This window comes from Malaclemys terrapin, chromosome 2 (assembly GCF_027887155.1).
Source record: "Malaclemys terrapin pileata isolate rMalTer1 chromosome 2, rMalTer1.hap1, whole genome shotgun sequence".
Lineage (NCBI taxonomy): Eukaryota > Metazoa > Chordata > Testudines > Emydidae > Malaclemys > Malaclemys terrapin.
In genome coordinates, this window is record NC_071506.1 from 159,438,764 (window position 1) to 159,466,700 (window position 27,937).

Consider the following 27,937-nt stretch of genomic DNA (forward strand, 5'->3'; position numbering starts at 1 on the left):
TGCTTTGTGTATGCAAGAGCAGCAGTGGTGGGCCTAGGGTTGCCAATTTTGGTTGGACGTATTCCCGGCGGTCTCATCACATGACATAATCTTTAATTAAAGATTAATGTTTACTTCCTGGAGACTCCAGTACAGTCCTAGAGAGCTGGCAACCATAGTCCTGGGGCCTAGCAAGCAGTATATGTATTCTGCAATCTAACATGAGCTATGTTATGTAAGCTATTCACATTTTCTTATTTGAGATTCAATTTAGGGACAAATATAAATGAAGCAAGGACTAAAATGAAGTAATGTAATTTAGGACACTTCAGGTAAAACTTTGGCAAGAATGACAGTGGAATGACCTATAGAGATCATAGCATTTTGTAAAACTACACTGAACCAACCAATAAGAATGAAATGCTATAGAGAGGTCATTTCCCTCCATTATATACCTTTATTTTATTATTTTCTTTTCTTATAACAGTAAAATGTTTCTTCTATATCAGTGAATTGGAATTTCTTCTATGGTAACTTTAATGGCGGATAATTATCCCAGTGACTGTAGAAAGGTCATATGAATTGCAGTAGAACATCCTTGTGTCTGTTAGCATTGGATGCCCATTGTGTTCTAAGAATTAGACTGAAGTTTGTACTACATGCCCATGCCAGGAGTAAGATGGAGTAAGAGGCTTTTCCTGATACTTCTGTGTGGTCTATCCTGGGTCCAAGCACACAGGAATAAGTAAAGTAGGTTGACGGGGAAGAACATCTAAACTGGTGCGGGAGTTTAGTAGTAACCTGCAGCTGGTATGAAACAGCTGCAAATTACTAATCCCACCTTCCCTGGAGCAACTGGGAAGCAGAGAGGGGATTGTACCTCAGATAGACACAATCTCCAATGCACAATAGCTCTTGTGGGGGGGGGATGTACCATGTGTGGCTCAGGGATGTGCCAAAAAGAACAATCTAGCCTCTAAATGTTCTATGAAGAAAGATTCCAAGGAAAGCTGCTTGTATTTGTAGTTTACTACTGAGAACAGATATTGTTATGAACAGGTTTACTGCTCGAGTGGATCTATATTGGATTGAGTTCCCCTATACAGTATGTGAGAAACATTTGTAATGCAACATATAAGGTAAGAGTTCAACTCTGTAAATGCTTACCGTATTGTATGCATGCACAGTTAGATAACCAGTGCACTGACCCTTTACGAGAGGCATGGAAAGTGACTTTGAGACTGGTCTCCTGCTGAGGTAGGCTGTTGAGACAGGAGTGTGTTTGAAAGCCTTGTTAATAAAAGCCAGCTTAGTGCACCCTGTCCTGTAGGGACCTCCATTCCTTTGAGGAGTCTGAACAAAGACAATAAGTGGTGTCCAAAGTAAAAAAACAAAACAAAAGAAAAAACAACAACAAAAAAAACTAACTATGGCTTTCATGTAGAATAAATGCCAGAAATATGCCATCTTTGGACTTTGAAACAAGAACTATGGACATGATTGGATTAGGTAAAAGGAGTTAATGGAGCTTCTTTATGCAGGAACTGAGGCAGAAAGTGGTCTGCAGCCCAGAAAGCTGCTAATTTTCTAGTACACATTGAGCAAAAAGCAGAGTTGTCATAAATACTGATTAAAAGGACTTAAGTATCAGTGCCAAGTACACCCTTTAGCAAAGTACTTATAAATACAAGTATAAGTATGCGGTGAAAATAGCACATAGGTATTTGTAAGTAAAAATACAAGTGTAAGCACAGATACTTTCAAATCCCATATTCCCTATAATTTTCTGGTCAATAGCAGGACAATTCCTAAATAATATAAGCACATAATGAAAGAGAGAAAAAAGAGTAATAATGAAATGTTAATCATATACAAAAATAAGTATGGAATTACAATGAAAAACATTCTTATAAATGTAAATAAATTTATAAAATTTCTTTCCATGTATTTATATATAATGATATTATGTACAGAGAGCATATAATTCAATGAAATGGGCATTTTTCTAAAACAACAGCATGCACTTGAACATATCATCCTGAAGATGTTTTTTTTCTTAGAAAGAGGATTTGTCCAGCACTACTGACTAGTCTTTCCACAAGGAGCAGAGCTTGGCAGTGTGGTATTAAATTTGATAAGAGCCTTAGCAACTGCTTTTCAGTTGATCCAGGTCATGCAGTGGATCATTGAGGAATTGCATCCCAACAATTCTTAAGTCAGAATCAGATTCAGATGCCCATTAATCATCAAAGCCATAGAAATTAGTTGCAGCTTTGGATGTTGTAGATTGAGCTATAGCTTTGGAAGGGTGTTACAATAAACCAGATCTTATTAAAAAATGTTCCTCTGCAATTTTTCTCTGATCCTGATTGTGCTGCCAATACAGCTTAAAAATGGGTATGACACAGAAGCAACGATGAATGTCTTTATACTGTTGTTACTCACAGCTGCATCAAAGGTCAAAATATGCCCAAACCATTTTCTAAGTGTATCCTTCAAATTATCTACCAAGCAAGAACTGTATTTTGGAGAAAATGAGTCAAATTTGGATATTAGCATAAGTACAGGAGGCAGAATTGCACCATAGAAAGACTCTACGTTCTCTTCCCCAGGAAGCTTGTCAAATGCATTGACAATTGGGGACATCACCTCCTACCACTCACATAGAAATTCCAACTCTCGGTTGGAGAATTTTGGCAGCTCCATCACAATTTTAATCCTATCACACATGTCATCAATGTGTTGAAAGCAATGTAACTTTGAATTCCATTGGATAGAGGTAGGTTTGGGGATTGTTTTTCCCTGGGTGTCATTCACATCAGCACTCCGAGCTTAGGTGTGCAGCATTGCTTAATCTAGAGCACTTACCCATCACACTTCTGAAAAGAGACTTGTATTGAGAGTTTTTGGCAAGAGCCCAGTAGTTGCCACCAAGTTCAGTGTGTGTGAAAAACTGGTCATATGTGGTGGCAAGTAAAGTATACGTGAACACTCAGCAGTATTGCTTAACAATACTGACATAGCTACATATATCAGAATCTGGGGTGTCTGCTTCCTTATCAGCATCAATCTCCACTTGATTACCAACATCAATCATCCAGGTCCTGAAAACAGCTTGAAGGCTTTCACAAAATTGCTACTATTGTCTATAACCATGTGTTATTTTTGTTGAGTCCAAATCAAACTGTGAATGGATCTCAGTCAATAGAGAAGCGATCTTGTTGTACGAATGATGACTCTCTTGTTAGGTTATCAGAGTCAGTCCAGTGACAGGTGACACCCGTGTAGCTTCTCGCTTGATGTGTCCACACTCCTGCAGTTGTGAAAATAGAAAGAACTGATGTCAGTTTATTTTTAATTCTTTCAAGAACCAAGTTGTCCTGTCCCACTAGTTTATTTTGTAACATTTCTGTACACATAACATTGGCCTTGGGAATAATTCCGTTAAGAAAATGTGAAAGCCACTCTCTTCAGCAAATAGGGGCAGAATATCACTATCAAATTAAGAATTAGCTTATCTGTTTTTTCTTTAGACCCTGGTCCATCACAGAGACATTGCTGCTGAAAAGTATCCAAACAGGGTTTCATGCTGTCTGGAGTGGCTCACGTCCATGGGTGCCAACCTCAGGGCAGACTGTCAAAAAGCAGGACAGACACCCTAAACTGGTTATATATATGTCATCTGCAAACGTATTAGTGCTAATTTTATGTTTTCTTCTAGGTCATTAATGAACATTTTAAATAGTGTAGGCCCAAGAGCCAATCCTCCTGAGACCCTACTAAAAATTCTATGATGATTCCCCATGTATAATTACATTACAGTTGCATTTGAGACCTATTCGTTAATCAGCTTTTAATCAATTTAAAGTGTGACATGTTAATTTTATATTGTTCTAGTTTTTTAATCAAAATGTCATGTGGCACCAAATCAAGTGCCTGACAGAAATCTAAGTATATTACATGAACACTATTATCGTTAGCAATCAAACTTGTAATCTCTTCAAGAAAATATATCAAGTTATTTTTACAGGATCTATTTTCCATAAACCCATGTTGATTGGCATTAATTACATTACCCTCCTTAATTCTTTATTAATCGAGTCTTGTATCAGCCATTCCATTATCTGACCTGGGATTGATGTCAGACTGACAGGCCTTTAATTACCTGGGTCATCCCATTTACCCTTTTAAAATATTGACACAATATTAGCTTTCTTCCAGTTTTCTAGAACTTTCCAGGTGTTCCAAGATTTATTGAAAATCAACATTCATGATCCAGTAAGATCATCAGCCAGCTCTTTTAAAACTCTTAGCTGCAAGTTAGCCAGACCTGCTGATTTAAAAATGTCTACCTTTAGTTGCTGCTGTTTAACAGCATCTGGAGATACTAGTGGAATGGAAAAAGTGTTATTTATTTTTTCCCCAAATACAGAACAGAACATATTTACATTAGGCATTATTATTGATAATTCTACATTTCCATCTAGTAATGGACCAATACCATTGTTATGATTCTTTTTGTTCCTAGCATACTTTAAAAAATCCTTGGTATTGTCTTTAACTGTGCTAGCCATAGATTTTGCCTTTGCTTCCCTTATCAATTTTGTACAATTCCTTGCTTCTGATTTATATTGATAACTACTGACTTCCCCTTTCTCCCATTTGTTTATATAATTTGTATAGCTGCCTTCACTTGCCCTCTAAATCAAGTCAGTTTTTTAACCTATATGGACTTCTTCCTCGCTTGTGTTTTTTTGGGCATCTAGTAAAGTGTTCTTATGCAGTTCTCAGTTATCATTCACATTTTTCTGATTAAATTCTTCCTCCTAGCTGCTTTGGCTTATAATTGTTTTCATCTTTGTGAAATTGGCCCTTTCAAAGCACCAAGTATATATAAGCTTTGTGCTTTGAAAGGGCCAATTTCACAAAGATGAAAACAATTATAAGCCAAAGCAGCTAGGAGGAAGATATATATATATATATATATATATATATATATATATATATATATATATATATATATCATTAGTCTGGACTTTATTCTGTTTGCACATTATAAATGTGATCCACCCATGATCTATTGTACCTAAGTTTCCATTAATTTTTAGTTCCGTGATCAGTCCTATTCATTCTTTAATGCTCCCCCTTTTTATCCCTCATGAGAAGGTCTAATACAGAATTCCCTTGTGTTGAATGCAACCCTTCTTGAGGTAGAAAATTGTCATGTATAATATAGGGTTACCATATTCAAACATTTAAAAAAGAGGACACTCCACGGGGCCCCGGTCCCGCCCCTGGCCCTGCCCCAAATCCGCCCCCAGCCCACCCCAGCCCCACCCCTTCTCCGCCCCCATTACAACCCCTTCCCCAAAGTCCCTGCCCCAACTCTGCCCCCTCCTCTGAGCACCCCACTTTCCCCCTCCTCCCTCCCGCTCTGATCTTGGTTGGGGGTTGCTAAGTGCTTCCCTGCTCCCCACTCGCCCTGCAGCCTCTATGCCCCTGCCTGCCCTGGTCCTCCTTGCCCTGCAGCCTCTGCACCCCCCCATCCCAGCAGCGTCTGTGCCCCCTGCTCCCCCACTCGTCCTGCAGCCTCTGCACCCCCCCCACCCCTGCAGCGTCTGTGCCCCCTGCTCCCCACTCGCCCTGCAGCCTCTGCACCCCCCACCCCTGCAGTATCTGTGCCTCCTGCTCCCCACTCGCCCTGCAGCCTCTATGCCCCTGCCTGCCCTGCTCCTCCTTGCCCTGCAGCCTCTGCACCCCCCCCACCCCTGAAGCGTCTGTGCCCCCTGCTCCCCACTCGCCCTGCAGCCTCTGCACCCCCCCACCGCTGAAGCGTCTGTGTCCCCTGCTTCCCACTCGCCCTGCAGCCTCTGCACCCCCCACCCCTGCAGCATCTGTGCCCCCTGCTCCCCACTTGCCCTGCAGCCCCTGCACCCCCCACCCCTGCAGCGTCTGTGCCCCCTGCTCCCCACTCGCCCTGCAGCCTCTGCACCCCCCACCCCTGCAGCATCTGTGCCCCCTGCACCCCCCGCCCCTGCAGCCTCTGGGCCCCCCGCCCCTGCAGCCCCTGCCCCTGCCACCTCTGTGCCCTCTGCTCCCCACTCACCCTGCAGCCTCTGCGCCCCCTGCCTGCCCTGCCCCTGCAGCCTCTACACCCCCCCCGCCGCCTGCCCTGCTTCTCCCCCCCCCCCCTGCGCTCACCAGGCAGAGGGAGAGCTGCAGGCTCCACGTGGACTCAAACACTGCCACACTGCTCTGTGGGGGAGGAGGGAGTGGGGGAGGGACTCTGGCTGCTAGAGGCCCTAGTGGCTGCGAGCGGCTTTCAGTCAGGCCAGGCGTCCAATCAGCCGCGCCGCACTCTGCATGAGGGGAAGGGGGAAATCCCGGACATTTCTACTTGATTAAAAATCCCCCCCGGATGGCCATTTAAAGCTGAAAAACCTGGACATGTCCGGGGAAACCCGGATGGATGGTTACCCTAGTATAATATTTCAAAATACCAAGAGTATTTTGGTACTGGCAGCATGAGGCCTCCAGCATATGTCAGTCAAATTGAAGTCTCCCATGATCACATTGATTCCCCCCCGCCCCTACACATTATAGATAGGTGTTTAAGGAGGTGGTCATTCTGTTCCCTGGTATGATTTGATGGTTCACAGCGGACACCAACTGATACCCCATCTTGTGCTTTATTGACATTGATTCATAAGGATTCAAAATCATTTTCTTGCAAGTTATCAGTGACTCGGAATACAAGAAGTAACACTCACTCCAGATGGAAAATATTTAAACCCAAAGAGTGGAATGTCCTAATGCTGTTATTAAGCAGGAATATTAGGTATGGCATCCCAATCTTATTTTTGTTTACAGGGAGATGTATTATATTCATGCATAGTTAGAGAACTGGTGCATTGCCCCTTTAAGAGAGGTACAGGAAGTGGGTCTGAGACTGGCTGGGCTGTTGAGACCAGAATGTGTATTTGAAAGTCTTGTTATAAAAGTCTGTTTAGTTTATCCTATCTTGTATAGACTTCCATTTCTGTGAGCAGTCTGAATGGACAGTACAGTTACTACCTTGAATAAATACATTAAAGTCAATAATCTTAGTGTCATAGAATATCAGGGTTAGAAGGGATCTCAGGAGGTCATCTAGTCCAACCCCCTGCTCAAAGCAGGACCAATCCCCAACAAAATCCCCAAATGGCCCCTTCAAGGATTGTACTCACAATGCTAAGTTTAAGAGGCCAATGCTCAAACCACTGAGCTATCTCTCCCCCCTAAATACAAGATTGATCCTATTATGCAATACATGTAATAGGATCCTATTATACATATTATACATAGTCCAGCCTGTTTTTAAAAACCTTCATTGATGGGGATTTGACAGCCTCCCTTGGAAGTCTACTCCAGTGCTTAACTACCCTTATAGTTAAATTTTTTTCCCCAATATCTAACCTAAATCTCCCTTGCTGCAGATTAAACCCATTGCTTCTAGTCCTACCTTCAGTGGACATGGAGAACAATAGGTCACAGTCCTATTTAGAACAGCCCTTAACATATTAAGAGTCTGTTATTGCCCCCCCCCCCAGTCTTCTATTCTGAAGACTAAACATGCCCCCTTTTTTTTTTTAACCATTCCTCATAGATCAGGTTTTCTAAACCTTTATCAGTTTTGTTCCTGTCCTCTGGACTCCCTCCAGTTTATCCACAATTTTCCTACAGTGTGGCACCCAGGATTGGACACGGCACTCCAGTTGAGGCCTCACAAGTGCTGTGTAGAGCAGGACAATTATGTCCCATATTTTACAAACAACACGCCTGTTCATGCATTGTAGAATATTAGCCTTATTTGCAACTGCATCACATTGTTGACTCATACTGAATTTGTGATCCACTATTTCCCCCAGATCCATTTCAGCAGTACTACCACCTAGTCAGTTATTCCCCATTTTATGGCTGTTTATTTGATTTTTTCTTCCCAAGTGTAGTACTTTGCATTTGTCCTTATTGAATTTCATCTTGTTGATTTCAGACTAATTCTTTAATTTGTCAAGTTTATTTTTACTTCTAATGCTGTCCTCTAAAGGGCTTGCAGTCCCTTGCAGCTTGGTGTCATCTGCAAATTTTATAAGCATACTCTTCACTCCATTATACAGTTCATTAATGAAAATAGAGAATAGTACTGGACCCAGGAGTAAGCCTGCAGGATTACACTAGATATGTCCTCCCAGTTTGACAGCAAAACATTTATAATTATTCTTTGAAGATGGTCTTTCAACCAGTTGTGGATCAATCTTACAGTAATTTCATCTAGACCACACTTCCCTAGGATGTCATGTTGGACTTTGTCAAAAGTCTTACTAAAATCAAGATAGATCATGTCTGCTGCATCTCCTCTACCATTAGGCCAGTAAACCTTTCAAAGAAGTAAATTAGGTTGGTCTGACATAATTTGTTCTTGACAAATCCATACTGGCCTTATAACTATATTATCCTCTAGGGGCTTACAAATAGTTTGTTTAATAATTTGTTCCTGTATCTTTCCACGTATCCATGTTAGGCTGACTGGTCTACAACTCCGTGGGCCTCTTTGTTCCGCCTTGTAAAGATAAGTATTATGTGACCTTCTCTAGTCCCTGAAACCTCACCAGTCTTTATGAGTTCTCAACGATAGTTGCTAATGGTTCCAAGATTGCTTCAGCTAGATCCTTAAATATCATAGGATGAATTTAATCAGACTCTGCCACTTTAATACATGTAACTTATCTAAATATTCTTTAACCTGTTATTTCCCTATTTTGAATTGTGTTCCTTTTCCCTTGATGTTAATATTGTGTTAAGTATCTGATCACCATTAACCTTTTTAGTGAAGACTGAAGCAAAATAGATATTTAACATCTCTATCTTAAATAGATATTTAAGACCTTACTACCAGGTCTTGTATTTTGGATATTTCTTTAATTTGTTCTAGAAATGCCTCATACACTCCCTCTTCCTGATTTAGTGGTCTATGATGGACTCCCACTATCACATTACTCCTATTTTTGCCCCTTTTATCTTTGCCCAGAAACTTTCAACTGGTCCGCCTCTTGCCTTCTTCAGGATCTCAGAACAAGTTTATTTATTCTTGATGTATAATGCAACACCTTCCTTTTCCCCCTGCCTACCTTTCCTGAACAATCTATAGCCCTCCATGCCAATATTCCAGTCATGAGATTTATGCCACCAAGTCTCTGTGACACCAATGAAGTCATAATTTAGTGTATGTACTAATACTTTCAGTTCATCCTATGTATTCCCCATACTCCCTAGATTTGTGTATTATGATTATGATCTCTCTGGAAAAGCATGTTGAAACAAGTGTAACCAAATATTGCTGACCATGGGCAACAGGAATATCAGTGAGTACATAGCTGCATCAAAACATGGCACCATAGGGCAAACAAACCAGAAATGAGTGAAGTTTAGTTCAAACTACATGTATTACATTTTCCTTGTAAAGCAAGCAATTGGACAAAGAGGCTAAATTTGACTGTTCAAAACCAGTTCAGTTCAGTTATGTCTGCAGCTATACTATCTCCAGTTGTGATCTAAATTAATTAGGGTTAGACTTTGTCAGCACATAGAGAGCAAGCTTCTTAAGAACACTAGAATCCTGCAGGAAATAGTGTGGGTGATTCAGTTAGGATGCTCTTCCCCATGAATGTGTACTCAACTAATGATAATGTGTATTGGTAGAGTACAGTGTGTTGCTGGTCAAACCATCTTTCAGATAAGGCTCTAAAACTTTTGGCCTGATTACAGTATTTCTGTTCATGAAAGATCTCATGGCACGTTTGGTAAATGCAGAAGTTTTAGGTCTGCTTTCCACATAAGTCTTCACTTCCTTGCCTAAACTGGATTGTTGCCATGTTCCTGTATGGTATCACCAGCCATGATCCACTAGTAGATGCATTGGGATGGTGGATATAGTGAAACCTGCATGCTGGGGTTTAAAAAAATGCTATGGATTCTTTCCTCAGAAAAAATCCTGTTGAGACGAAGGTTTGGGGAATACAGCCCAGGTCAGAATAGTGATTTATGTCTTTGAGAGGAACACAACTAGGGTCCTGTCCTGTACAGATGCTTAGTGCTTCTTGAAAGGTCCTGAATGCTTTCAGACTGCCACTGAAATCAGAGGAACTGAAGACACTCTGCACCTCATAGAATCTGGCCTGTGTTAGAATTTTATTTCTAACAAAGTATGATTTTGAACATAATCAGTGTTTTTACTTCCACTTACCGTAAGCATTTTAACTAAGTGAAAAATTTGATTGGAATGATTTTGCTTGCATGAATTTAAAGGTATCTTTTAAAATGATCTTCATTTATTTCTAAAAGGTTGCAAAGTGTTTTAAAATTATATGGTTTGTCCTTTTAAAAATAATTTCTGCTAAATGCTGCACAAATGTAGTGGGATACTCTGTTATAATTTTATTGTAGGATGCCTTTGTATTAAGGATAATAGAGTGAATTTAATTCCTTTTTAAAAGAAACAAATGTACTCATGTAGGCTCACCAAAATATGCTTACAATGCAGTGGTGACAAATGTTAATTGTATCAATAGTCCATGATTAAATAATGTCTAAGACATGTGATAGATAGACTTTTATAAAATAAATTATATCTAGATATTCTGTTAATGATTTGTGATCTTTAACTTCCCACAATGCTAAAGATATTTATTCTTAACCATACTGTATCTCCCTATTTGACATTTCCCCCCTTATTTAATTTCCTTTAAAACCAGCAAGAATGCTTCTTTGAAGTCTGATCTCATTCTTTGCTTCCCTCCCTTCCCCCCACAAAGTCTGAGGTCAAACTTTTCCTAATTTTACCTATTGCTGTTCATCCACTAGTTGTATTTAAAAATAAAACAAATCCTAATACAGTACAGTTAGCTTACTGCACACAGAGAGATAGATGCTTCTCTTGATATGTGTGCATAACTCTTATTAGTGATAATGGGAGTTATGCATGTATGCACATCACAGGAAGGATATTTTCATAAATATGTATTTGTTTGATATGGTTTGTATCATATACATCAGAAACGTTTATGTGTTATCTTTATTAAACTATGCAGAGCAGCTCAATGAAATCACACATGCTATATGCCAGTTCTTAGCATTGTCACCAATGATTAATTTTGGTGAATGGCTCAGTTAAGCTGCCTGCAGCACAAGATCTTTGAGTTATTGTGTTAAGTTGTTAGTGCTTGGAATATTTACTTATGGTAGATCTAATAGAATTGGATTTGATCCTGAATACATTTAGTGTTGTGAGTATTCTGCCAGTTACAAAATACAATCTGTGGTTAGTGGATGTTTCAAGGGATTATTAATTACTGTGATATGGGGCTTCTCACTTGTAGGTCACTAGCTTGAATTTGACCCAAATGGATACTGACTGAAAGTCATCACTGTTTGGTGGTCTGTGTAAAACAAGTTGTTGATCTCTGTCCAGATCTTATTAGAAAGGTGTTCTTACTGTTAGAACATCATCACAATAGGCAATCTTGTGGGCAGTCTCATCAAAGCAGTCAGGGATTGACTAAACATGGAGACTGAACAAATCTCACATGCCTAGAGATATACCTGTAGGCTGAGCCACCTTGCCCTGCTGGTGCCTGTGATATAGAAATCTGTGGACAGGCAGAAAATACATCCTGCCAGGGTTGTCAGTCTGGCAAATTTCACAAGCAATATATTGAGTAAAATGAAAGTAGAATGTCTTTTCTTTGATATGCTTAGTATGGGGCTGTACGAGGTTAGCTGGGGCTCAACCCTCTCTGGGGTGGCAGGGAGCCACACCCGCTCACTACACGTAGTTAATGTTTGGGGGGAATTAGTCCGGCCGCGGGAGTCTCCCTCGGCACCTCTTGCGGTAACTGGAATAAGCACCGTAAGCCCAGGCTCTGGGTCAGGGTGGGGCAACAATGAGTCAGGTGCTCAGGCCCACCGGCAGGAGCTAAGCAGTGGCAGTATAAACAGTATCAATAAGCCCAGGCCCTGTGACAGGGCGGGGCAATAATGATGAGTCAGGAGCTCAGGCAGGGCTGAGCAGTGACAGTACAAGCAATAGGGAGGCCAGGCCCTAGGTCAAGGTGGGGCAACAATGAGTTGGGGGCTCAGGCCCTCAGGCAGGGCTGAGCAGTAACAGTACAAACAGTAATGAGCCAGGAGCTCAGGCAGGGCTGAGCAATGACAGTAGGCCCAAGCCTCCAAAAGGCCTGGGAGCGGGGGAGACTGCCACCCGTGAGTTGGGTGGCGGGGGGGACACAGGCCCTCCCACCCCACTGCATCCCAGCCCGGGGCCCTAGCAGGCGGCAGAAGACCTGCTACTGTGTCAGTGGGGATCCTGGCCGCAACACACTGACATGGGCTCTGGCAGTGCTGCAGCCAGACTAGGGTCGGCTGCCCCCGGGCTACTTCCAGACTCCCCCTCGGGTAGTACCTGGGTCAGGGTGTTGTCCTCTGGGGGGTCCAGCACCATGGGTTCCTCGGGATAGTGGGCGAGCAGCAGGCCCGGCAACTCCTCTGGGTAGCGAGCGCAGGGCAAGTCAGGCCAGTCCTGGCCTACACATTGGGCCGCAGGGGTTTCCCAGTCGCGGGCTAGGCTGGAGGCATCTGGCCTATACTGACACTAGAAAAGGTTCAGAGAAGAGCAACTAAAATGATTAGGGGTTTGGAAAGGGTCCCATATGAGGAGAGATTAAAAAGGATAGGATTTTTCAGCTTGGAAAAGAGGAGACTAAGGGGGGATATGATAGAGGTATATAAAATTATGAGTGATGTGGAGAAAATAGATAAGGAAAAGTTATTTACTTATTCCCATAATACAAGAACTAGGGGTCACCAATGAAATTAATAGGCAGCAAGTTTAAAACAAATAAAAGGAAGTTCTTCTTCACACAGTGCACAGTCAACTTGTGGAACTCCTTTCCTGAGGAGGTTGTGAAGGCTAGGACTATAACATCATTTAAAAGAGAACTAGATAAATTCATGGAGGTTAAGTCCTTTAATGGCTATTAGCCACGATGGGTAAGGAATGGTGTCTCTAGCCTCTGTTTGTCAGAGAGTGGAGATGGATGACAGGAGAGAGTTCACTTGATCATTACCTGTTAGATTCACTCCCTCTGGGGCACCTGGCATTGGCCACTGTCGGTAGACAGGATACTGGCTAGATGGATCTTTAGTCTGACCCAGTACGGCCGCCGTTCTTATGTTCTTATGGCCTCTCCGGCGGCTGGCCCTCCAGTGAGCTCTGAGGCTGAGCCTTTATACTTCCGGGTCGCTGCCTGACCCTCTGAGGGGCAGGCTCAGAGCTCCCTAGCTCTGCCCACTCCAGCTTCCGGATGGGCTTGTCCCTCTCCGGGGCGGCGGGGAGCCATACCGCCTCACTACAGGGGCAAATGCTCCTCTTTGCTTTAGTGAGAAGAGTGGACCAAGCAGCAGTGGATCTAAGTGAGGGTGAGGCAGTAGCAGCTCTGTGTCAGTCACCAGAAGGTTTGGGGGCTGGGAGGTTGCTGGGATAGGGTAGTGGTGGAGGAGAAAATGGCTACAATGTAGCATTTCATCCCTCCCCGCAGCCCTATGGGGATACCTTGTGTAACTACTGACCTCATCAGCATTAACTTATACTAGGTCTCCCTTCACTGAGCACAGCTAAAACCCACTTTCAGAGAGCTTTGGAGGGCAATGGCCAGTGTGCTAAACTCATGGGAGCATGATTTCTTTAGGAGCTGGATGCCATGGAATTCAGTGGGTAGGAGGTAACACAGAGGTACTTTGGTACAGCTCTTGAGATCTCTGCAGGTCTCTGGAAAATAATGTGTTTTTTTGGCGGGGGGGGGGGTGACACTTCTTTGGGTTCTGCAGGATAGTAAATCTGACTGTCAGATGAAAACTGTGGGTCTGTTTCCATTGAAGTTGCTGGCAAGATTCCTATTGACTTGAGTGGTGCAGAATTGAGCCTTCTGTGAGTGCAAACTTGATTTCCAGTATCTTTTGTGGAAATAGCCTTGGCATGGAATGGTTTAGCCCAGAACACATAAGTAATTTGACTAGGTTACATGAGTTGTTTTAAAAGACTGCTTGGATTATAGTTTCTAAAGCTGATTTAATAAATATAGCATATTCTAACTTAAGAAAATACTGCTGTTTTGCTTCTAAAAGAAAATGTTATATGTGTAAACCTCTCCTCCCGCGCATGTCACAAAGTGGGAAAAATATAAATTTAAAATACAAGAAAACAAAATTTATCTGCATGCAAATGGTAGATAAAAACATGTCTTTTTCATTAATTTCCAAGTTCATGGAAATGTAATTGACAATTTTCTGATGTAAAATTACAAAAAGTTGTCATTCATTTTTGAGAAGTCAAACTCCACAGGGAAGGAAAACAAAGGATTATTTTCCATTTCAAACCTAACCGATTGTTTTGTTTTCTATTAGCCGTCCTCGGTGTCATTGAATTCTTTTCTTTTCTTTGCATTCTTCAGGTTCTTTCCACACATGAACACAAGGAGTGTTGCCAGTTAAAGGAAAAGTGACTAGTGCAGAGGACGACATGACCACCATGAAGGGAAATGGTCTTGTTGCATTGCTGGTTGCAGGTTTGGGAGTCATAGGAATCTTAGTGTCAGCAGCTACAGAAGATTCCCAGTGCCAGCGATCTGAGCACCCTGTTATAATGTATAAAGGTAAGGAGCATTTCCCCTCCTCTTCCAAACAAATTTTCCAAAAAAGGGAAAAAATACCACACAAGCCCTTTACTTCTGGAAGTTTTTGTTTATATCACACATTGGCACCACGTGAAAATGAATGTATTGCCCTCTGCCTGGTTGCCTATCAATATTTGTCCAGAAATCAATAGACAGTTTGATTGATTGTACAACTGGCAATTTCAGCTCAGAAGAGTCCCAGGTCTGGAACGATAGCAATATTAAAGGTCGAGAAGGATTAAAGTGCATTGGCGGAGCTCTGTGTTGAAACTTGCCCAGTGTTTGACCTCACTATACTATACTCTTTTCAGTGCAGTTAGTCTCTCTCTCTTTCATGAACTGTGAACTGACTCACATGGTTTAAAAATATAATAAAATAAAAAGCTTTCCACTGCTACTCAGCATGGGCACTGAGTGATGCCACAAACTATTAAACCAGCAGAACATGTATCTGACCATCCTCAGCTGCAGGATGAACACTGCTACATTCTCATCAGTCAGTGTCAGGCCTCTAGAATATCTCTGCTGTTCTTAAAATCTGCCATGCTGTCTGGGAGATCTTATAGGACAGCTCTAATTCTGAATCTTGTCTGAGCTTCTTGACTTTCACGCGGCACTGATCTGAGTCCCTATTGTGGCCTCTCTCCATCATGCCCTTGGAGATTTTTTCAAAAGTTTTGGCATTTCGTCTTTTAGAACAAAGTTCTGCTAGCACTGAATCCTCTCCCCATATAGCGATCAGATCCAGTACCTCCCGTACGGTCCATGCTGGTGCTCTTTTTCGATTATCGGCCTGCATGGTTACCTGTGCTGATGAGCTATTTGTGGTCACCTGTGCTCTCCACGCTGGGCAAACAGGAAATGAAATTCAAATGTTCGCGGGGCTTTTCCTGTCTACCTGGCCAGTGCATCCGAGTTTAGATTGCTGTCCAGAGCGGTCACAATGATGCACTGTGGGATAGCTCCCGGACGCCAATACCATCGAATTGCGGCCACACTACCCCTAATTCGAAATGTTAAAATCGATTTTGGCGCTACTCCGCTCGTCGGAGTGGAGTACAGAAATCGATTTAAAGGGCCCTTTATTTCAAAATAAATAGCGTCGTTTTGTGGACGGTTGCAGGGTAAATTCGAATTAACGCTGATAAATCCGAATTAAAGTTGTAGTGTAGACCAGGCCTTACTCTCCCTTTCATCCTGCAGTAGGGAGGAGGCTGGTTACATTGCTTTTTCAGTGTAGAAGTAGTATTTGCCACGACAGGATCCAAGCTAGCGGAGTTGTCAGCACTCAACATGATCCACTGGGTTGAGCCCCTGCATTGTTTGCAAAATTGTTTACTTGATTACTTACTTTCTGGATTCATGGGGTGATTGCTATTAAAACCTCCTGCTCATTAGGCTTACGACTTAACTCAGCTTTTATTGTAATTCTTAACAAAATGACTGCACCAGGAAAAAAATGGCAGCCCTGTGGACAACAAGTTTTACAATTAGCTTATTGAGTTTCATCACCATCTGAATTTAATTTTAAATATTTGTTGTCTGAAGTAATTATGCTAATAATACCATACAATCTTTATAAATTGGGACTAATGACCCTGTTCTGGAAAAACAAAATTTGTTATAGAAATTGCTTTTGGAAAATTTGGAGCAATTAATCTTTGTGTGTTGAACAGAAAGTGGCTTTTGACAGGCTTTATTAGTACAGTTGCTAAATATAATGAATCAAATGATGGATTTTCATAAATAATTATTATAAATTATTGTTAACATCTGATGTAATGTATTTATTCTGGTAAGATATAGAGGAAATGATTCTGAAATCCAGTATTTGAAGGTGAACTGTGATTCAAAGAAATTAATTTTAACATCAAATTGTACCTTATTCAATGGGACTATACAAGGAGTAAATTACTACTCAGTATGAGTGAGTATCAGAATCTAGCTATATTACAAGTGGAGCTTCTAGCACCGCTTGTAGATAAGGTTACCTGAGCCTTCCCATTATATAGTTGCCAACTCTTGTAAATTCATAGTTTGTGACATGATTTTAGTCGCAGTCTTGCATCATCTCCAGAAGGACCAGCTTTCAAGTGATTTCCAGCCCTGCCAGGGGGCAAACTCCATCTGATTGACTGTTTTCTCCATTTCCCTGCCTATTGGGCAAGAAGAGCCAATCAGGGCTGCTGCAGGAGGCAAGCAGATCTCTCTGCTCTCCTCTCAGAAGTGAAAGGAGTTTTTGGATAGGAGAGAAGGCGAAGGAGTAGCTGACCCCATTCTGACAGGAGGAAAGGGGGCATGAGGTAGCAGAAAGTACTGAACAGCTCAGGGGGCTCCACTCTTTTGTCCCCCCTCTCCTCCTGTGAATAATGGGTCAGTCTGCTCTCTGCTTCTCCCACCCTTGCTTCCAGGCCAAGCTCCATTCCTGCGACACCATGGCAAGCCTGGGAAGAAGGAGAAAAGGACTTTCCTGCAACTGTCACCCAGGTCAGGTGGACTGGGTGTGAAGAATACTGTGAGCGGCAAGAAGAACAGACGTGCACTGCACAAGTCTAAGGGAAAAAAGAGTTCAGGAGAGTTGGCGGTTTTTAAAGAGACATCATTTAGGGCACAAAAGCAAACTATCCCAGTGCATAGGAAAGTATGGTATGATACCATCTTGGCTTAACAAGGAGATCTTCTGTGACTTCAAACTCAAAAGAAGTCATGCAAAAAGTAGGAACTAGGTCAAATTATGAAAGATTAATATGAAAAAACCCACAAACATGTAGGGAAAAAGTTAGAAAAGCCAAAGCACAAAATGTACTTAAACTAGCTAGGGACATAAAGGGTAACAAGAAAACATTTTGCAAATACATTGGAAGCAAGAGGAATACCGAGGACAGGGTAGGCTCACTACTCAATGAGGAGGGAAAGACAGTAACAGAAAATGCAGATGTCTGAAGGGTTAAATGCCTTTTTTTGTTTCAGTTTTCACCAAAAAGGATAGCAGTAATTGGAAAACTGACATAGTAAACATCAGTGTAAATTGGGTAGGATCTGAGGCTAAAGTGGGGGAAAGAACAAGTTAAGAATTATTTAGACAAGTTAAATGTCTTCAAGTCAGCAGGGCCTGATGAAATACACCCCTAGAATTCTTAAGGAACTGGCTGGTGAGATCTCTGATCCACTAGTGATTATCTCTGAGAACTCATGGAGGACGGGAGAGATCCCAGAGGAGTGGAAAAGAGCAAATATGGTACCTATCCATAAAAAGGGGAATCAAGACAACCCAGGGAATTATAGGCCAGTCAGCCTAACTTTGTTACCCGGAAAGATAATGGAGCAAATAATCACACAATCAGTATGTGAGCACCTAGAAGATAAAAAGGTGATACCTAACAGACAAGATGGATTTGTCATGAACAAATCATGTCAAACCAACCTATATGCTTCTTTTACAAGGTAACAAGCTTTGTGGGTAGGGGAGAAGCAGTAAATGTGATATGTCTCAACTTTAGTAAAGTTTTTGATACTGTCTCACATGACCTTCCCATTAGCAAATTAGGGAAATATAGCCTAGATGAACCTATTGTGAGGTGGGTCCATAACTGGTTGGAAAACCATTCTCAGATAGTTGTTATCAATGGTTCACAGTGAAGCCGGAAGGGCATATTGAGTGGGGTCCCTTTAGGGATCTGTCCTGGGTCTGGTTCCATTCAATATCTTCATAAATGGTTTGGATAATGGCTTATAATGTTTGCAGTTGATACTAAGTTGGGAGTTGTTGAGTATTTTTGGGGACAGGGTTCGAATCCAAAATGATCTTGACAAACTTGAGAAATGATCTGAAATAAATAGGATGGAATTCAATGTGGCCAAATGCAAGTTACTACATATAGGAAGTAATAATCATTCCCATAAATACAAAGTGGGAAATGACTTCCTAGAAATGAGAACTGCAGAAGAGGATCTGGGGGTGATCGTGGATCACAAATGAAATATGACTCCACAATGTAATACTGTTGCAAAACGAGCAAACATCATTCTAGGATGTATTAACAGGAGTGTTGTAAACAAGACAGGAGAAGTAATTCTTCTACTCTACTCTGCACTGATAAGGCCTCAGCTAGAGTACTGTGTCCAGTTCTGGGCACCACACTTTGGGAAAAATGTGGACAGACTGAAGACTGTCCAGAGGAAAGCAACAAAAATTATTAAAGATCTAAAAAATATGACCTACAAGGAAAGATTGAAAAAAGTGGGTTTGTTCAGTCTGGGGGAAGGGGAGGGGAGAGGAAGAAAGGAACATGATAACAGTCTTCAAGTATGTAAAAAGTTCTTACAAAGAGGAAGGTGATAAATTGTTCTCCTTATCTAGTGAGGACAGGACAAGAAACAATGGGCTTAAATTGCAGCAAGGAAGCTTTAGGTTAGATATTAGGAAAAGTTCCGTAACTGTAAGTTTAATAAAGCACTGAAACAAATTACCTAGAAAAGTTGTGGAATCTCCATTACTGGAAGTTTTTAAGAACAGATTAGACAAACAGCTGTCATAGATGGTCTTGATCAGTGTTTCTCAACAGCCAATTTATGGACTGGTGCAGGTGCCTGATATCTCCCAGATACAGTTTAGGAAGGCAGCAAGCAGGTCCCTAGTATCAAAAAGGTTGAGAAACACTGGTCTAGATAATACTTAATCCTGACTCAGAGCAGGGGACTGGACTATATCTCTTGAGGTCCCTTCCAGTCTTACATTTCTATGATTTTATGAGAGACAAGGGACAGATGTGGGACCAACAGGTTAAAATTGGGAGTTGGGGGGTTCATAATTCATTGCTGGGCTGGGGGACAGACAGTTGTGTGGGTAGGAACAGAATTAATTATTTAGATATTTTGTGCTTGAGGATAAGCTGCAAGCTTCTATCAGGCAGCATTTTATATACATCTTTATAATTTAAACTCATTTGGGTCCTCCACCCACAGCTCCCAAAGGCAGCCAAAATCACGTTACTGTTTAAATTTGGGAGAATTGTTAACACTGTTAAATTGCTATACACAAATTGGGGATGGAGGGAGGGAGTTCAAAAATCAAAAGGCATAGCAATCTCATTATTTTTGGGGTCTGGCTCATGATTTTTGAAGGTTAGGTTAGCAATACTGCCATTATATTACTTTGTTTTCAGTTGCTTATAACTTTGCCAAACTTTAGCCATTCAGGATGAACTTTTCCATCTCGGTTTCCACATGCTCAGTAGAAACTTGTTGGAGTTTGAAAGCTAAATTCTCTTAAAATTCCATCAGCACGTAGCATGATCCATTCTAGGAGTGCAGGGGCTGAGCAGGACTTGCCTTGAAATTGCTTCTCCTGGCTGCCAGGGGCTGCTGTGGGACCAGGCATAGAAACAGAGAGAGAGAGACTGGCTTTCAAGTGCTCCACCTGCTGGAGCCCAGAGATCATGAAGGATAAGGAGGCAGCATCCTGACTGAAATGCAGAGGAGTGAGGAATTAGGAGAAGGGGGAGACAGAGTTGGAGAAGTCAGAGGGTGGGGAGGAGTGTAGAGGAACCAGGGGTGGAAAGATACAGATGAGGACAAAGTCAATAGCTGGGGCCTGTGGGGTCAATAGGAGAAGGGAGGGGAGGAAATGGAGAGGGACAGAAGCCAGGGGGATGCGGGGGTGGAGAGAAGCAGACAGGGAGAGGGACAGACATTAATTTATGTTCACAGTACCTCTGTGAGGTGAGGGGGTAGAAAATGTCAACAATGTACACTAATGTTGGGTACCCAATTTCAGATGCAAGGCTGATTTTTCAGAGAATTTAGCATTTTGTAACAATTACTTGTTCAAAGCACAGCTCCCATTTACCTTAATTGTAGCTGTGAAATGCCTTAACCACAAGACTTTTAGCTTACTTACAATTCCCTGCACCATTTACTACACACCTTCCAACATCTTCAACAAATAAAACAGAGGTCCTACAGACAACAGTGTCCATCAAGGAGGATAGGTCCATCAATGGAGGATAGGTCCATCAATGGCTATTAGCCAGGATGGGCAGGAATGGTGTCCCTTGTCTCTGTTTGCCAGAAACTGGGAATGAGCGACAGGGGTTGGATCACTTGATGATAACCTGTTCTGTTCATTCTCTCTGGGGCACCTGGCCACTGTCGGTAGGATACTGGGCTAGATAGACCTTTGGGCTGACCCAGTAGGGCCATTCTTATGTTCTTAGGTTCTTCACTGTGTACTGAATGAGGCAGGGGTCCTGTAGAAAAAATAGTGTGACCATGTAATTACAGATCGGATCATAATGCAGATGCACAAAGGGACTGGATTAAGGTTGAACAGGAAACCTTAATTCTTACATTTCCTTACTGTTGAGCACTTGACTTTGCAACCTTAATGCTATTTAAGTGTGAGGGTTTTTTGGGGGGGTGCTTATAATATATATATATATATATATATATAATTTTAAAGTTCCATACATTTTAATACAAAATAATTAATAATCATTTTCATATTCACTTGCTAAAATCTGATAACTGAAAGTGAAAAATTATCATAATAATTAAGAGTTGCTCTGAGTACAGTAGCTTCTGGGGATGTTTATCAGTGCTTCAGGAGGAATAAAGAGCTCTGAAATCAGGCCTTGCAGCCAAATAGCCTTTCTTTGAACTCTAGGTTAATTTCTAATTTTATAAAAAAAACCATCTTACACTATTATCAAATTTATTGTCAGGGTGTGATCCTGAGAGGTGATGAATACCAGCCAGGGCTGAGGGCACTCAGAATCATGTGGAAGCCACTTTAAAGCATGCAAAAGCCTGCCCTAAGTTTACAGAAATCTTTTTTTAAAACTTTTAGAACTCTTTTAGTCATTTATAAACTGAACACAATTTGTTTGCTCACTTTTGCCTTACCAAAGGAGTAGTGAGTTTATTTGACCAGGTCTACAGATTGTGATAACATCCCCAGAAGCTATTGTACTCAGAGCAGGACGGTGCCGTTCTATAGAAATTAATAAAACCAGCAATTGTGCAGGAAGAAACAGAGTGCAGAACTGAGGTCTAGGGCTGGGCAAATGCTACAAAGAACCTCATCCTGCAGGATCCATACACAAAGGTGATATGCTTGGAGGTTCAGGTTGTAAAATCCACATAATCATAGAATCACAGAAGTGTAGGACTGGAAGGGACATTGACAGGTCATCTAGTCCAGTCCCCTGCACTGAGGCAAGACTAAGTATTATCTAGACCATCCCTGACAGGTGTTAAACTGTTCTTTAATCTCCAATGACATAGGCCTGGTCCACACTAATCCCCCACTTAAAACTAAGATACGCAACTTCAGCTACGTGAATAAAATAGCTGAAGTCGAAGTACCTTAGTTGGAACTTACTGCGGGTCCAGACACGGCAGGCAGGCTCCCCCGTCGACTCCGCGTACTCCTCTCGCGGAGCAGGAGTACCAGCGTCGACGGCGAGCACTTCTGGGATCGATCCGGGATCGATTTATCACGTCTAGACAAGATGCGATAAATCGAACCCAGAAGATCGATTGCTTACCGCCGGACCTGGAGGTAAGTATAGACATACCCAGAGATTCCACAACCTCCCTAGGTAATCCCAAGGCTTCCATGCATCTCTGCCCCTTCCAACCAGTCTTGAAAAAAACCCATCTCTTTTGACTTATCTTTTGATGCCTGCACTGGAAACACAATGGCTTATTCCTACCCTACATCTTCAAAGGCATCTCCCACTCCAATGGCCTGCTCACTTCTCTCAATTCAGCTTCCTCTAGTTTTCACAAAACCAGAGTCCCCAGCAGGAGCTTCATCAGGTTACGAGGTAAGAGTAAGAGCCATTTTCCACTCCATACATATCAAGTTATTTGGCGGCAGAAAATGCTTTCCTCCCAATGCACATACCAACTCCAATGAGCAGCTTGCAAACAGAGCCCCATAATTCCTAAGGGAACCCCAGGAGCTGTCTAGCAGCCATATACTACAGATTGTGAAGCTCTGCTTCCCTAGTGTGCATTTGCTAGGGTTCTCTCAGGGTTCCAAAGAGATGGTGTTTAGTGATTATGACTAGATGAAATTTCATTGAAATATGTCGTTTCGCTGAAGTTGCAGTGTTTCATGGAGATGTACTGGTTTTGACAAAGTTTTCTTCAGGAAAATCAAAAGAACCAGATTGAAAGCCTCAGGTTGTTGAACCAAAACCAGACATTATGAGACAATGAACTACAAACTGCTATTAAATAAAATTATTTGAGTGAGAATCTGCTGTAGTGTAATGCTGAACTGATGCAAAAAAAAAAAAAAAAAAAAAAAAATAAATAAAAAAAATTAAAAAGTACCCTAGAGTTATCATAGTGACATATTGGTTCTTTGCAGAGCTCACACTTGCCTTTCCATTGCCCATGTGAAACACTATTGCTTTCAGCTTGCAGGATATTTTAGGTGATGATCCTGTTAAGCAGCTCACAGAAAGGCACATCATTTTTTCACTGATTATTCTTTCATCTTACTATTTCTAACTGGAGGATTGTGGCATATCATCTAAGTGCCAACTACAAAAGTGCCCCCACTTCCACATTCAGTGGAGAATCCTCACTCACTTTCTCATCTGGCAGTTAAAGAGAAAGGAGAGAGATTCCATGAGATGCTGGGAAGACATAAAAATATATTCAAAGGATTATCTGTGTGATTTTAAAATACATCTTTCTGTATTTATTTCTCACATACGCAGTGCTGATAGCCATGAGATAAATTGCTGAACCATGTGATTAATTAACCTATCATGCACTTTTTCTGCCTTATCTGCACTCTGCCTACTATTCCATCTCCCTGGGAACTATACAAATAACCTAAAAGAGTCTATACTACTCATGAAAATGCCACAACTTTAAAATGCTTTATGTTAGGCCCTTCCAGAGCCATCAGTGAGTTTAGTGTGTCCCACTGAGAAGCTGGAAATCTCCCCTACCAATTGTTTGAAGTCAGTGGGAGCTGTTGAGGTCTCAGCATTCTGAAAACCAGACTACTAATTCAGGTGCCCAAATATGTATTTAACAGCTTAATTTTAGGCAGCAATTTAAAAAAGTCTTTGAGCTATATATTACACATGTTTACCATGGATTGATTACATATACTGGTGTAAATCAAGAGTAACTGAGGTCACTGGAGTTAAGTAAGTGTAAATTCAGTATGATAGGAGAATGAGGCCATACATATGTGGAGATGATACTCAGGTAACAAAATGGAAAAGCATGTGATAAATCTTGGCCTGTGTGCATGTGTATAGTGTATATATGTGTGTATGTGTACAAATTAGGTCGGTCAATTAATCACAGTTAACTCATGTGAGTAAAAAAAATTAATCGCAATTTAAACAATTAATCGCGATTAATTGGACTATTGCCACTTGAAATGTATTAAATATTTTGGATGTTTTTCTACATGTTCATATATATTGATTTCTATTACAGCACAGAATGCAAACTGTACCGTGCTCACTTTATATTATTATTTTTGCTTACAAATATTTGCACCGTAAAAATGATAAACAAAAGAAATAGTATTTTTCAATTCACCTAAAAGTACTGTAGTGCAATCTCTTTATCATGAAGGTGTAATTTCCAAATGTAGATTTGTTTTGTTACATAACCACTCAAAAACAAAACAATGTAAAACTTTAGAACCTATTCTGAGGGGTCGGACCCTGCTTTTGGGGTGCCATTTAGCCCGCCTGTCCCACCAGTCTGGGCTCCCGTTACTCTGTGCTGCTGTGACAGGCACTTTCCAGCACACACACAAGTAGAGACACACCCAACTGTAGAATCACACAGAGTCTGCGATCAGCTCTGTGTGGGAGGACTCAGCTAGGGCATTGCCCAGCACTCTTATGCACACACCCTCTGGAGTGTAAACCCAAAATTATTTTATCTTGCGCTGTATAGAGATCTATATAGCATAACCTCATGAAAAGCGCCCCCTCTCTCAATTATCAGAGGGGTAGCCGTGTTAGTCTGAATCTGTAAAAAGCAACGGAGGGTCCTGTGGCACCTTTGAGACTAACAGAAGTACTGGGAGCATAAGCTTTCGTAGGTAAGAACCTCACTTCTTCAGATGCAATCTCTCTCAATGTGGAGGAAGATATGCCCAGCTCTTTGCCCCCACAGTTTTAGAAAACAAAACAAGTTTATTAACTACAAAGGATGATTTAAGTGATTATAAGCGATAGCAAACAGAACAAAGCAGATTACTGAGCAAAATAAACAAACATGCAACCTAAGTTTAATTCACTAAAGAAACTGGTTACAAATAGTAATTTCTCACCCAAATGTTTTTTTTTAGGCAGGTTGCAGAGTTTCTGCAGCTTAGAGTTCTAGGTATTTCTCTTCACAGGCTAGACCTCTGTCTTAGCCTGGGTCCCAGTCCCTTCTCCCAATATTAGTCTTAGGTGTTTACAGCAGTCATCCTGGGCAGGGATTCAGTGAAGAACTGGTCACCTTGACTAACTCACTCTCCAGCCTTAAATACGATTTACATATGGCAGGAATCTTTTGTTTCCCTGTTTGATCTCCACCCCCCTTCAGTGGAAAAGTACCAGCTCAGGATGGTGTCCTGTACCAGGTGACATGATCACATGACCTTGCAGTGTGAAAGCAACCATGAGACAAGGTTTATTTGTAACATCCAGCGGAAGGAACTCCAGGAAGATGGGAGATCAGCATCTTCAAAGACCCATTGTCATTCCTAATGGCCCATCCAGGCTGATTGCATACTGTCTGGTAGGTGTTCCCCAAGTACACACACAGTTGTAATTGTTACATAGTCAATATTTATAACTTCAGATACATTAATGATACATGCATACAAATCGGATAATCACATTCAGTAAATCATAGCCTTTCCAATGATATCTCACAAGACCCATCTTGCATCAAATACATCTTAGTTATGCCATATTTATATCATAAGCATATTTCTATAAAGAATATGGGGTGTGACGTCACCAAAGATCTACTCAGTCCTACTTCTAGTTCAGCCAATTGCTAAGACAAACACGTTTGTGTACATTTATGGGAGATACTGCTGCCTGCTTCTTATTTATAATGTCACTTGAAAGTGAGAAGAGGCATTTGCATGGGACATCTGTAGCTGGTGTTGCAAGGTATTTACATGCCACATATGCTAAACATTTGTATGCCCCTTCATGCTTTGGCCGCCATTCCAGAGGACATGCTTCCATGCTGATGATGGGGGAGAATTGTATGTCTCCTGCTCTGTGTTTTACCTGCATTCTGCCATATATTTCATGTTATAGCATTCTCAGATGATGACACCACACATGTTCATTTTAAGAACACTTTCACAGCAGATATGACAAAATGCAAAGAAGGTACCAATGTGATATTTCTAAAAATAGCTGCAGCACTTGACCCAAGGCTTAAGAATCTGAACTGCTGTCCAAAATCTGAGCGGGACGAGGTAAGGAGCATGCTTTCAGAAGTCTTAAACGAGTAACACTCAGATGTGGAAACTACAGAACCCGAATCATCAAGAAAAAAAATCAACCTTCCGCTGGTGGCATCTGACTCAGATGATGAAAATGAACATGCGTCGGTCCACTCTGCTTTGGATCGTTATTGAGCAGAATCCATCATCAGCATGGACACGTCCTCTGGAATGGTGGTTGAAGCATAAAGGGACATATGGATCTTTAGCATATCTGCCATGTAAATATCTTGCGACGCCGGATACAACAGTGACAGGCGAATTCTTGTTCTCACTGTCAGGTAACATTGTAAACAAGAAGTGAGCAGCATTATCTCCTGCAGATTGTAGTCAAACTTGTTTGAGTGATTGGCTGAAGTAGGACTGAGTGGACGTGTAGGCTTTGAAGTTTTACAATGTTTTATTTTTTGAATGCAGTTATTTTTTGTACATAATTCTACATTTGTAAATTCAACTTTCACGATAAAGTTTGCACTACAGTATTTGTATTAGGTGAATTGAAAAATACTATTTCTTTTGTTTTTTACAGTGCAAATATTTATAATCAGAATAAATATAAAGTGAGCACTCTACAGTTTGTATTCTGTGTTTAATTGAAATCAATATATTTGAAAATGTAGAAAACATTCAAAAATATTTAAATAAATGTTATTCTGTTATTGTTTATCAGCACGATTAATCAAGATTAATTTTTTTAATGGTTTGACAGCCCTAGTATGAATAAATATAATTTAACTTAAAGAGCCAGGACATCAAAGAGCTGTGAAAACAACTTTTCAGTAAAGAGAACAAAATGTATAGCATACTTTTTATTTAATTTTGCTTTATTCTGTTTTGCTTGTATGTGCAAATAGAATTGTTGCAGAGAAATAGGTATAGAAATGCTAATACCAATTTTTATAAAGTGTTCTAGGGCTCCCTCAGAGTAACTTGATTTATTGGAAAAACAAATCTACTTAATATTGCATCCCGACACCAAGTGTTTTTTTTTTAATATAACTCATTATGAAACGGTGTGGAACTCTAAGGTCCTGTGATCAGGAACTGTGAGAAGCAGACGATGGGCAGAAATGGAATTTATATACTAACAGAGAAGCCTGGAGACAAGAGACATTACATAAATATAAGAAATCAGAGCTGAACTGTTCATATTCAGAAACAAGGCATAAAGCTTAAGAAGGCTAACTCCTGTCTGAAGCTTCTGGCATTTCAAAGCAGTTAGTCTACTCAGGGTGGAAGTCTGTGTTCTACATGTCTTTTGGACAATATGTTCACTGTATTTTAGTTTTAAGTACTTCAGATCAAATGGTCTGGATTACTCAGCTTTTGATCTCACAACATTTAAATCTCATTAGCTGCTTTCTGATCTAACATACCTTAGCATATCAAAACAGCACATTACTAGGGTTACCATACGTCCGGATTTTCCCGGACATGTCCGGCTTTTGGGGGCTCAAATCCCCGTCCGGGGGGAAATCCCCAAAAGCCGGGCATGTCCGGGAAAATCGGGAGGGCTCGGTGGTGCTCGGCCGGGCCGGCGGTGCGGGGCCGGGGGCATGGTGCCGGGCCGGGAACCAGGGTCACAGTGCCGGGCCGGGCGCGGGGCCGGAGGGAGAGCCGGGGGCGCGGTGCCGGGCCGGGAGCCGGTCAGCCGGGCCGGCGGGGAGCTGGTCAGCCGGGCCGGCGG

General features: G+C 41.5%; 1 protein-coding gene across 1 annotated transcript in view; it reads left to right on the forward strand.

Annotated features, from left to right (window-relative positions):
* The window catches only part of SEMA5A (semaphorin 5A), a 650,839-nt gene that overhangs the window by 155,427 nt on the left and 467,475 nt on the right, over positions 1 to 27,937 (forward strand). The window contains exon 2 of the mRNA XM_054018095.1: positions 14,523 to 14,723. Within this exon, the coding sequence (XP_053874070.1) occupies positions 14,591 to 14,723 (133 nt within the window). The 5' untranslated portion in view covers positions 14,523 to 14,590. The remainder of the gene's footprint in view (positions 1 to 14,522; positions 14,724 to 27,937) is intronic.